Below are 13215 nucleotides of genomic sequence, written 5' to 3' on the forward strand. Positions count from 1 at the left end.
ATCTGAATTTTCAGTTTAAGCCTATGTTCTGTCTCATGATCACGAAGTTTCCTTTCTACCTTTTCCAAATTCCATTCCAAAAAATTTTGGTGCATCTATCAACCTAGGTAAAATGATCTATAATGCCTCTATGAAGAGGTAGTCTGAACAATTTGACTTTAAAAGAAGAGGATAATTTGTAGTATTCTATGAGGTACTTGTTAATATGCAACTCCTCCAGAAATACACATGCAAGTGAAAAGCATGTGGGACACCCATAGGTCCATTCTAAACATTTGTAGCACTTCTGCCTCCTCTCATGGAATCTTCCTGACACTCCTTTCACCACTCATGCTGTGCTACTCTATAAGGGAAAAAAATAATAGATGAATATGATTAAGTATTTATGTGTCTTGAAAATGAAAATAATATAGGAAACAGTTTTCTTTAGAGAAAAGTAGTCTTTTTTAAGTTAACATTTTGCACTTTGGTGTAGTAGATGTGGGAAACAAGAAGTGAGGAGATAACTATGGCTCAGGCACTTTTCTCAAGCATGTTTCACACATGCTCATGAAGCTAAAGTAGTTTTAGCTTGTTTTAAATTTGCATTGATACAGAAAATTACCAGTGAGGAAAGCAACAATGAAAAAAAATCATTCTTTTTTGTTACCCTCGAGATGAAGCAATTCTGGGAGGTCTGGCTGGTCATCAGATGGATCAGCACTTTGTAACATCTGCAAGAGTTGGTCCATTTTATCCTAAAACACAAATTGCATAATTAGGATAAATGTGACAGCAAGGGAATTAGCACTTTCAGGATAGTAAACTAAAGCAGCTGTTCATAAAAGCCATTTTGATCTCTTGGCACTTGAGACTCAACAAGACTAACTTTAAGAAAATACAAATGATACATGCTACTTTACAAGAATGAAGATGCTTGAACAAGAAAAAGCCAAATGAGTAGAAATAGTGGTAGCAAGTGGAATGTGCAGAATACTCCTTCAATCCTAAAACTCCTTCTAAACATGTATTATTTTCTGAACAGTTCCTGTTCTTCCAGCCTAGTAATTACATATGCAATACTACCACCTAGTGGGATTAGTGGAAATGTTTTGACAGAACACATTGAGAGTACTTCAAACTCAAAAATTGAAAATCAATTTTAAGTGCATGAAGCCTATTCATTGCATAAGCCATGTCATTACCAATGTATATGGATTTGTTGTTTTAAGATGATGTTTGGAGGCATTTCAGGATTTACTTCAGAATAAGTTAAGCTGAAGTAAGGAGTTTAAGTGCAATCCTTTTATAGTAAAAACATCAAACGTTAGAAAACAAACACGCATAATAAAGTCTGAAAAATATGTCTTGGCGTGAACTATATTGGGTAAAGTACCAAAAATATTACACATAAAATATTTTTAATCATTTATTAGCTGAGCACTATCAAATAAATACTTTTTCACACTGAGTTATAAGGGTTGTATGAAAGTAGAAAATAAAATCATGTTTTGTCCTCCTTAAACCAGGGAAAGGTGGGTTTACTTCTTTTAAAATTATACTGTGGCAAATTTAAAAACAAAATACACTAAAACAAAAATCAACAATGGACTTACAGAAAACAAAAGCTGCAAGGCACCTCAAGGCAGGCCTCAAATAATCTGTTTCAGTAGGTTACAAACTAGTATGTCTTGGGAAGAAGAGATTTTGAGGTGGGACTTAAATGGGACTTCAGGAAGGCAGTAACTGATTTCTCATTTCAAAAAACAATGACAGAACCCAAGCTGAGGAAAAACTTCCTGGACTGAATGTTCCTGGAAACCCTACAGGATCACTATGGTGAAATTGTAAATATCTTAGTAAATATTATTTACAGAGGAACAGAATTTCGGACTTTTCAGGGACAGAGAGCTCTTTTAGTCTGCAGGTAGACAGTGGTAGTTATACTGGAAATAAATCCAAGTGAGCAGTCAAGATGAGTATCTCTGTGGTGTCCTGAAGTACTTTAAGCAAAATTTGAAAGTAGATGTGTCACTCAACACTAAGATTCTAGCTTGGAGGTAAACAGATGTACAACCTCTAATAGGGCCCTAAATAGAACGCAGTACCAAATTCAGTTTCAGAAATTCCTAAGAACTTCAAGACTCTTAAACAAAATACAGCAGATTTTTTTAATCACTTAAAAGAAACCTCTATTTCCGTTCTCTTCTTATCATATTTTTTATGAAAGGGTAAAACATCACATATTTAAATGCTGCAGCAGTGCATTCAGTACCAATCAGTAGTTTTACCATGCTTACTTCATCAATATAAACTGGTTCTGGCTCAGGTTCTATTGTCTCTACTTGAACTTCATCACTAAATTGCACTGTTTTCTTCTCAGCTTTCACTGTAAGATAAACAGCCAGATTTAATTTTATAAAAGAAAAAATAAACAATTACATAAATATTATATAACTAGTATATTGTCCATATTCCTTGCATTTGAAATCTCTACTGTGAAAATTTTAAAAATTAGTATTTTATTGATATTTGAAAGGCAAAAACCTAAATAATTTTCCTATCTGTAAATCACATTATAAAAAACCATATCAGTTCACACAAGCTCAGCAGAAACATGTTTTAGCAAGTAAATGGCTTTATCATAGTCTCCCTGAACATAGCATAGATACTAAAAATTCACCAGAATAAAAGCCTCAGAAAGAATTATTGGAAGCAATAGGGCTAATGAGTGACGTTTAAGATAAAACTGGTAAAATCATCTATGACAAACTGAGCCTTCTTTTCTCCAGAGCAAAGTACGCAATCAAAAGGTTTCAAGTTTCTCCATTCCTTCTTCATCAAATCCTATATGCAAGCGTCTCATTCACTTATTGTTGGGGAAGATGAATCAGGGAAACCTTATAAATATGATTGCTTAGCAAAAGATTCTGAAAATATGAAACCTATAATCGAAATAGAAATGAAAGTTTACTTTGAGTTGTAGGACACTGAGTCTTAGTTACTATATAACCTGAAAACAATAGCCTAGCTAGCTGAAGGAGAATCCCTTTTGATTAACAATACCTTTCTGCTAGCTAAGGGATCCAAAGGTCAATGTAGCAAAACAGAAGTCTAAAGAGTAGTTTTTAGAGTTTAAAATATAACACAGTATGGTAATATAGTAGTTCTTACAGGCTGTTGTAGGTTCTATAGGATTTTGTGTCTTGTATTGGTTGGTCACTGTAAATTAGAATATTCATCACAAAAGGAGATATAATGTATTGTAACAAGGACCTCACTCTCTCTTACCCTTCCTCTTTCCCCTATTCTCGCTCTCTCTTGCTCTCTTCCCCCTGCCACCTTGCCCTCTCACTCCCTTCTCTTAGCTCTCACCCTGCTGTTCTTTCTCCCTCTCACTTTGGGACTTCCCTTCAGCCGAGGCTGGTGGCTGAAGGCAAGACCCTTTTACCCATGGCCCTTGCAATAAAACCACGTGTTCCAGAATATACAGGTCAGCAGAATTCCTTGTCCAGCTGTCCGCGGATTCGCCTACAACTTATAGCACAAAAAAGCTCTATGTTTAGCAAAAAAGCCAAATACAACTCTTATCATACACTCTTATTAGATAGTCTTAATGACTGCTACAGCATGTGATTCTGCTGACCTGCTCATATTTCTAGCACCCTCAAATTGAGAACACAGAATACTGTAAACAGCTATAGAATCAGCTCTAGAATCTTGAAGTCTTTCTAATATTTAATATTTTTATTAAATATTTAAGTAGATTGGATGGATATAGATACAAGTAAATAAGCTGCATGCAGAAAATCCCTCTGTCTAATATGCACACGTACATACCTACAGTATGTAGGTTTCTTGAACTATTTGAACACTGGTAATCTGTCTCCAAATCCTATCTGCCATGGGGCCTTCAGTTTCATCTCAATTAGATATGCACTACTGCAACTGGACAAAAAGGCAATTTGGGAAAAAAGCTGCTGTTGCTCACATTTATCTAGGTGCCAATGGAGTGATTCCATGAGTCTCAAAGAAGCTGCTGACAAAGGCAGCAGCAGGCAGCAGCATTTTTTAGCAGAAGACAGTTTGGGCAACCTTGGTCTGACTGTTGTTTGTGGTAGCATAGCAAGGGCTCCTCAGTTTTACTTCAATTATCACATTAATGATGCAGTTCAGTTGCAAATAAGGGAAAGGAAATCACACATGAGCCACGGCAGGGTTCAACATATATACATAAATGTAATGTTACTTACTCATTTCAGGCTCAGCAGAAAGATCAGCTGTTACAAAATTAGATGGAAACAATCCTATACCCTGATGAGTTTCACCTTTCCACCAATTTGGATCACTAAAGATTAAAAATAAAATAAAATAAAGCCCCCATACATCAGAAATCCCATATTCATATGGAACTCTCCTAGGAATTGCACAGTAAAGGCTTTTATATTACTAGGACATAAATATAATTTGTATATATGCAGAAAACTTTACACAAGAACTTTTATGCAAATGCATTTATTTGTAAAACATCTAGGAGATAACGAAGTATTTAATACAAAAATACATTTCCATTCATTGTATTTCAAGGCATGCTTCTACACAGAAGATACAATTATTTCTAGCTAATTTTTACAGTTGAACATAATTCTAGTAGGCATTCTAAATAACTTACCTGTCATCAAGGATAGTTATAAGTTCTCCAGCTTTAAAAGTTAGTTCATTATCTTCAGCAGCCTCAAAATCGTAGATTGCACGAACCTTTCGGCCTTCATGTTTGTGGTTTGTCAAAAGGCTTGAGGTGCTTGGATACAAACTGGAAAGTGTTGTTTGCTGTTGCCTTTGTTCTTTTAGTGACAGCTCAATAGCTACAAAGGAAGAGGTACTCAGATGAAAATTCCCTATAGAAATGCGTTGATGGATAAGAAAATTTAATTCTGTGAAAACTTTTAGTATGATTCTATTCCTGTTGCATTTTAATGACTTCCTGTCTTTCTCTTGGAATTAATGTTAAATAACAAAGAGAGAGTAGAATTCTGCTTATGGATTTACTGAGGCTTCCAACATGAACAGGATGAATAAATAGCATTTAAGCACAAATGGAATAATTCCACAAAGTCATCCAATTTTTATTATTATATTATTGTTATAACCTTGAACTGATGTAAAATATTTACGTTCTTACTTTACATCTTACACTATGTTGAACTTTTCCAGACTGCTTGAAACATTAAAAAGATACAGCTGTTCCAGTGCACACTGTTTCTCTGTTAGACAGGAGCCTTTAGCTTGCATTCAGAGAATCAGATTTACACAGATCGGCTGAGGTTGGAAGGCACCTCTGGAAGTTATCTGGTCCAATCAACTGTTAATGCAGGCTCACCACAGCTCACTGCCAAGTGCAACTTTTTAGTATGTCCAAGAATAAAGACACCATGATACCCCTGAGAAACCTGTGCCAGTGCTTGGTCACCTTCACAGTAATGTTCCTCCTTAATTCATAATTAACAAAATTATTTGTACTTAAGCAAGCAAAAATTTGCCCTTTCCTTTATTTTCTCTCTGTCATTCCTTGAATAATTTCACATTTCTGGGTCATTTTCAATAAAGCCTAACTGAGCAGAGAAGTTTCATTCATATTAAACTCAGCTAAAGTTTTCAGAAAAAAATGGATCATATTTAAGAAGGGGCAGGGTGGACACAAACATTATGAAACTCATGCAGATATGCTTTTGAGACTCAGATCTCTTAAAAAGTAGACTTTGGTGGGTTAACTATTTAAGAAACTGTTAATAACACATACAGATTGGCTAATGTTCATTTAAATAAATCAACACGTATCATGTCAGCAAATAAATGCACTCACCTTTAGCTAAATCCTCCTCTTCCTTTTTGGTAGCTGCTGTACCAGGATCTTTGGCAACTAGAGCTGGACTTGCTTTTGCCTGTTCAGCAGCCTAGCCAAAAGTAAAAGATGTAGAAGTGAATACAACAAAAAATTGACAGTTTTGACAGTTGACAGAATTGACAGTTCACCATTTTGTTTTGTATTCATCTGCTATATAAAAATTTAAAGTAATTGAGAGCATTTCACTCCTCAAAGAAAAGATTTATTAAGACAAGGTAAATTTTCATTTTGTTTGCCAAACATTCTAGAATTCAAGACTACAAACTGTAAAACACAGAGTTGAGGATAAAATTAATTTGGGACACATTTGAGAACAACAACAAAAATCTAATATACCTGTGAACCAATAGCTGGGAAAGTAACTCCTTGCTCCTTAAGATTTTTTATCATAGCAGATATTAAACTAAGCTGTGGGTCATTCTTGAATTCATCAGTCCATTCCACCATAAGGGCTTTCAGCTTTTCACAGACTTTTGGATGACCCTGCATGGACAGTAGAAACTAGTTAAATAAGGTAGGAATATGATCTTAATTTCAAGTAATTGCATGTTTCTGTTAATATAAAACATATAGATACTTTATTCTGTAGCCAAGTTTAACACTCAGTCTTTATTAGAAAGGGAGAATACATCAGCATTGTGTTTGTATCAGTACAGAATGTGTGAGGCTCAAAATAAGTAAAATAAGATTACATAGAAACCCTGTTTTATCTCCATTTCATCAAATTTGTTTTTAGTGTTTTACAGATGTTATTTAAAGTAAAAATATTTATTCATAAATATTTATATATTATTCATAACATGCCACACCTCCGCCAAACAGAATACCTATGTTAACTAGTATGAAGTGGCATTCAGGAAATTCTGAGAGCCAGTGTCTTTATGGTAATCTCTCCTTCCCCTCCCCTGCCTTTCCAGTCCACTAAAAATAGATTCCATTCACACTTACAGATTACCCCAATGCTCTATCTGATTCCACTTATAGGTGAAATGTATAAATCAATGTAATAAATCAAAGTATTGCATTGGTTTATACGTTTATACATACCTTTTATGTCTACATTTATACATACCTTATTCAACACATTGCTTACTTCACTGGCAAAATCTCTTGAACAGACTTCTAAATGAAAGATTTTGCCACAGTTTGATACACATGCTCCTAGAAGCTAATGAAAGAAAGATTAAAACTTTGAGATTTTTTTTGCAATACAACTTTTCAGGAAGAAAATTAACTACATTAAAAAGGACCTACTGTTAATGCTTGCATAGCGACGTGGGGATCTTTATGGTTCACTCTCTTCATGATAGAGCGGAGACAGTCTTTAGGCCTAAAAAACACAAAATAGCTTTAAAAATACGTAATGGAATGAACATTTCCTATTGCACACACGACATGCTGACCACATTAACAGACAGCAAGATCTCCTGAACACCGTGAATAAATTATTTAGCTTATAATTTAAAACAAAAACATTTAAAAATAAATTAAACACCATAAACAGTTGCAGCCATTTCTATCTGTAGGATTTGCAGCTCTCAAATTATCAAAACCTCTCAGTAATTTATATTACCCCTTGCACTTAGACCAAATTACTGTAAATACTGCAGAAATACAGAAAATCCCTTACAATTAGAGAATTGGAATTCTCTGTAGTCCCTGCACATACTCCTCTATATTTCAGATATATATGAAGCTTACAGACTGGTGCAAAGAAAATCCACAAAGGAGAGATTTTGTAATCTAACTTACACTAAGAACAGTAACTGGAGCAGAACCGGTTAAAAGGGCGTTTCCTTCCTTACTGACTTACCAATACCCTTTTCCTACTTTTATTTTGAATTACCACCATGTTCCTCAGAGTCTCTTTTAATCTACACAATAGCATTTATAAAGAAGACATTTAATGAACCAATCATTTCTAAAAAAACCTGTTAGACAATCTATACCAAAGTTTCAAAACAATTAAATACAGAATTCAAGTGTTACCTATGTTGTGGTAGATAGAAATAACATGAAAAACAACTTCGAAAAGAATTTGAAAGGGGATTTCAGAAAATTTAGCATATTAAAATCTATGTGACTTTTTGATACATTGTTCCATCTATAAAGTAGTGGAACGCTGAGCGAGGCTGAGGTAGGAATTATCAGGGGCATACAATCATTATCTGGTGAATAGCCCTGAAAGGGTAACCCTGGAAGAGGGCAAGTACAGAAAGAGGAAAAGAGAAGGTAAATCTGAGCTAAGAGATTTTATACATTTATGGAGTTTACACATTTATAGCATGGTTGTCTTTGGAAGCAAAAGTGTTTTTCAGTTGAATTGATACTGAAAAACTAAAATGAAACTCAGGTATAAGTTACACCACTGCTTGGCTATACTATATTTGGCAGTGCCTACATTTTACAGAAATGTCCACCTCATATTTAGTGGCACTAATTATAGAAAGTGCTGTCACACAGCACAAGTACATATCATTCAGTGTATACCTTCATACACCAATTATTACAGATGAAGGCTTTAAGGCAAGCACTACCTTTTATCTATTAATTACCCAAGACTTCTCATACATTCACTTTAATTAAGAAAGAATACAGGCTAAAATTGCTAGAAATAACTGCTTTCTTTAACCATTCGTTTATGAGTAGCATAAACAATGTGATATGATTGCAACTTCAAAAGTGCTTGCCCATTTTGAAGCCAGTGTTTATGAAGGCAGGGTGCAGGATCAAGAGCTTAGCCATTCAAGAACAGGACCATTAGCCTAACATTTTTTTTACAAAGGAATCCAAAGTCTTATTAAAAGTAATGAGAAAGCCTCAAAGCCAAATGATCATCCACATGTCTCACGTACAATCTACTTGTTCATATATTACAAGAAATGATAAATACTTGAGTGTTAAATGTTTTTAAATACTCAAATGTTTAAAATAAGAAATCTTTTGATTACATGTAGATAAAGAAAATAATCCAGGTGTAGCAGTCTTTAGTCACACAGAGTAAGAAAACCTATTCTAGACTTGCCTGTAATTCTTATTTTCATTTCTGATTAATTCATCATACAATTTAGTGTGTCAATTATGAGAAGCACTACGCAGAAACCAGAAGGAAGCATGCACTCTGTGAGTGTAGAATTCTATCTACTGATTAGGCATCTCTCCAAATAATACTATACAAATATTCTGCTCCAATGATGCTATGATTAGAATTTCAGAGGCACCACAATGAGTAGTAGTAACAAATAAGGAGGGTGAAATTATGGCAAGATATGGTATCATATTCCATTACATAAAGAAAATATTCTCAACGAATTGTCACTGCTAGAGACACAAAAGAATGAGGCAGGCAGCAGGAGGTCAAGCAGGAAAACTCTATTTTAATTTCTCTGAATCCATACATATACACTTTATCAGAAGGCAAAAGATTGGCTACACAGGTTGCCACCTCTTTGACCTTGTAGGTGAACATCACCATCAATCACAAAACTCCTCCCAGAGGAGAAATATGTAAATGAAGTAGATAATTCTAAATAGTTACATGAAGCTGCATGAGAATCTTCACCACCAAACTGTAAACACTCGCAGGGCAAGAAAACTTAGGGTGACAATGAATCTCAGGTTTAGCTTTAGAACATAGAAAAAAAATCTGATTGTATTTTATTTAACAGGGACAAAATTAGCAGCATTTGCAATCTAAATCTGCACAAAACATTTCAGATATGCTCAGGAATTTATTGCCTAAGGTAACTGTGTGGGACTCAGCTTTGCTCCTTGCTCCTTCAGAAATAGGTTAGTGATAAAGCTTCCTGGTCAGCCTGCTTAAACATACACTGCAATTACAATGTAAAATGCTACCAAGATTGTGTAGTTTGAGGGGGAAAAAATGGAAGACACATCAGAAAACTATCAAGTAAGCAATTTTGCTGTTCTCTCTTGCATGAACAGGCCCAAAAAACAACCAAATAAGAAAGAGCTAAGCACAATACTGACTTGCTGAAGCAGTGATTAATCCTTAAGGAATCAAGACAAAGTTAGGCAAGCAGCAATATGGACAAACCATTTCTCAATAACAATTTTCCAATACCACTCCCAACAGGGAATGCTGCAATAATATTTCTATTTTTCTCAACCCTTGGTGTATTCTCTCAGCCACTGACTTCATTTTTTTCAGCCATCTTTTTTTATTAAATAACTTTAATGGAAAAAAACAGAAGTTCTGACAGTTTTAATGTAGACTGATTTGTTTCAGGAAATAAACAGTACAACTGTCTCAAAGCCAAATGCAAACATGATGAGAGCTAGGAACTGGCTAGCACTGAAAACGTGGGGCATCTTTGTTAAAATATACCATACCTGTCATTTAATTTTTCCTTTATCTGCTTAATGAACCATTCAAATTTTAGAATGTTATTTTATTCTGAGATGACAAACTACAGATTCAGTTTTGTAAGCATTTTCATTGCAGAAAAGCAACATTATGCAAAAATCTATACCTTTCCTGTAGTCAGATTAAAAATGCCAATCAAATATACAATCATAGAATATCCTGAGTTGTGAGGGACCACCAAAGACCATTGAAGTCCAGCTCCTGGCCCTGCAAAGGACAGCCCCAAGAATCACACCATGTGATTTAAGTTTTTAAAATAAACGAGTTTTCAAGACTGCTGTACAAAACCAGGAGACAGAAAGGATTGCCTCTAACACTAAAACCTTTGTTTTAACCATGTTTCTATGTTTAAAAGGCAACTTGCTCACTGAGCTAATATTGGCAAAAAACAGGATGCAAACAATGCAATGTACAACTGCTGAGCTGTATGAGTTCCTAAAGGAAATTCAGAGATTAAAAAAATATGTTGTCTCATCATTAAACAAATTTTAGATCATCTAAGAACCTGATATGCAAAACATGCAGGAAGTATTAAGCTACTTCTATACTACATAGAGTAATATTTCATATAGGCTATTGTAAACAAGTCACATTGTTTAAAATATTGACATATTTTCTGTGTTTCCCATGTTTACTATAAAAATTCTAATAACTCTAATTTTAATATTCACACACACACAAAAAAGAGGAAGTAGTCAAAGAGAGGGATTCAGTGGAATTCTAACTTGCTAAAAATCTGTTTTAGTTGTTTGGACTAAAGGAATCAAGATAACATTTTCAGCAATTTGTAATTCTTGGTATGGAAAGTATTACAATGTAAAAAAACAACAGTTGCAATTATGTTATGGAACTGTAACTAATTTATATTACAAGAAAATGCAACACCTTTCTAGCATAACAGGTTTCCAACAATTAATCTGGATACCAACAAGTTGGCAGACAATGTGCTATATCAGAAGTGCTATTTATTGAGTGTTTTTCTAGGCTGCTGTGGCTTCAGGCACAAGGCAATCCACATCTAAAATGCTGCAGGATACAATGAAGCTTACAGACTGGTACCAAGAAAATCCACAAAGGAGAGACTTTGTAATCTAAACTTCTGCCAAGAACAGTAACAAACAGCTTGTACTGGGAGGAGAATTGGTTAAAAGACTAAAGCTCATCCCAGTTAAGACTTGCATCCTTGTCAGAGGAACTTAAACTGCAGGAGAATTTCAAACAGCTAAGCATATCTCATTTAAACTTCCTAATGGGAAACATTGTCTTCCTTTACCTTGCTACTCTATGACATAATCCATCAAAAACAAAGAAAACCCACTCTCAGCAAGTTTTAACAGAATCTGAATTCAAGCAAGAAGTCATCTGGCAGTCTATTACAAGTAGGATAGATATTACAAAGTTTAAAGTCCTGCTTTTCTCTTACAAAATAGTTTTATTAAGAAAAAGATTAAAATACAAACAGACAAAAGAAAAAGACCAAAATCAACACAAACAAACCTCACAAATCCTAAAAAGATTTAGCTGCACATTACTGAAGATCTCTAGCTTTGTCTGCACTGAAGTCTCTTGCAGCTACACATATTTGAGCACTGTTCAGGCTATGTTGCTGTAAGACTAAATTTCATCTGTGGAAAGGCTTTCGGTGAATAAATAGAATATTGAAACATTCAATAATACAATTACTGTTACAAGCTCAGCATCAACGTGCTCAAGGAATAGAAATGCAGTTTTGCATATAGAGACTAACATGAAACACAATTAACAACTTAACTGCCAGCTGCTATCTTAACTACAGTTACACACAATAGCACAGAAGTCTCAATATGCTGTGCTATTTTTAAGTACTCCTCCAGAGACCATCTCTAATCCCAAGGAATAAGCTTATTTGCAAACCTGTCCTTTGAAACAGAAGTCCCAGGTGAGATTTTGCAGTCTGGCAGCTCACACTGCTTCTGGCAGTTTTACAAGGCAATCCAAGTCATTCTCAGAGAAGCCTTTCACAGCATCAGTGGCAAAACTCTCTTCTTCAGTCTATTCCTTACCTGAATTGCTACAAGGAATGCTTCAAGAAGGGGTACTTAAAACATTTCCAAATCCTAATACTACACTGACTAAAAGCACTATAGATACACTGAAATTATGTTTTTAAACTGTATTTTTTAAATGCTAACTCAAATTACACTTTCTCTTTTCTTGTCCAAAAAGCAAATTCATGTAAAAATTCTATGAAAGAGCTCAGTAAATATTTAATAATGGAAACATTATCAGCCTATATTAAATACGTTTAATTTAGTATCACATCTTCAAAATGAATATTCAATATTTATCAAAACCTTGATGACAGAGAATAGCTTCTGAAAACAAGGGGAAGAAACATAAAGCCTTGTTGTTTTCTGTGACAAAGACACTGGTAGTGTGATGCCAAGAACAATGGAGGACAGCAGATGCTTTATACCTTGGTTTTAGCTAATTTTTGACATACAGCTGAAGCCTTTATAGTCTCCTTATCACACAGCCAGTGAAATACAGGCTGGACAAAGGTGGGTGGAAAACTGGTCTCCTAGGCTCAAAGGGTGTCTCACCTGTAGTGCAAATACCAGCTAGCAGGCAATATCCTTCAGGGATTTCTGCTGGGACCAACAGTGCTCTCAGTAACTTACTGACCAGAGCAAGTTGAAGGGGAGCAATCAATATACTGGAGGGTTTGGCTAATGTTCAGAGACAGGCTGGAGAAATGGGCAGACTGGAAGTTCAACAAGAACAAGGGTAAGGTATTGCATTTTAAATGAGGCCAGGAGATGACCACATGAAAAGCAGGAAATTATCTACAGGTCCTATTGGGTGAGAGGTGTCAGCAGTGTAGCTTGGCAGCAAAGACAACCAACCACATATTGACCCAAACTATTGGTCAGCACAACCAACAAAGTCAGGAAAGCAACCTTTC

At 35.0% G+C, this 13215-nt stretch overlaps 1 protein-coding gene across 2 annotated transcripts in view; it reads right to left on the minus strand.

Moving 5' to 3' along the window:
* The window catches only part of STAM (signal transducing adaptor molecule), a 34673-nt gene that overhangs the window by 9353 nt on the left and 12105 nt on the right, over window positions 1–13215 (minus strand). The window contains exons 3-10 of one of the 2 annotated variants that reach the window (XM_066316622.1): window positions 7139–7214; window positions 6957–7052; window positions 6221–6367; window positions 5843–5933; window positions 4652–4844; window positions 4233–4327; window positions 2271–2368; window positions 650–737 (exon numbers count right to left, since the gene is read on the minus strand). In XM_066316622.1, the coding sequence (XP_066172719.1) occupies window positions 650–737; window positions 2271–2368; window positions 4233–4327; window positions 4652–4844; window positions 5843–5933; window positions 6221–6367; window positions 6957–7052; window positions 7139–7214 (884 nt within the window). The remainder of the gene's footprint in view (window positions 1–649; window positions 738–2270; window positions 2369–4232; window positions 4328–4651; window positions 4845–5842; window positions 5934–6220; window positions 6368–6956; window positions 7053–7138; window positions 7215–13215) is intronic. The other variant, XM_066316630.1, reaches the window with a different exon arrangement.

The sequence above is a fragment of the Sylvia atricapilla genome, chromosome 1, assembly GCF_009819655.1.
Source record: "Sylvia atricapilla isolate bSylAtr1 chromosome 1, bSylAtr1.pri, whole genome shotgun sequence".
Classification (NCBI taxonomy): Eukaryota; Metazoa; Chordata; class Aves; order Passeriformes; family Sylviidae; genus Sylvia; species Sylvia atricapilla.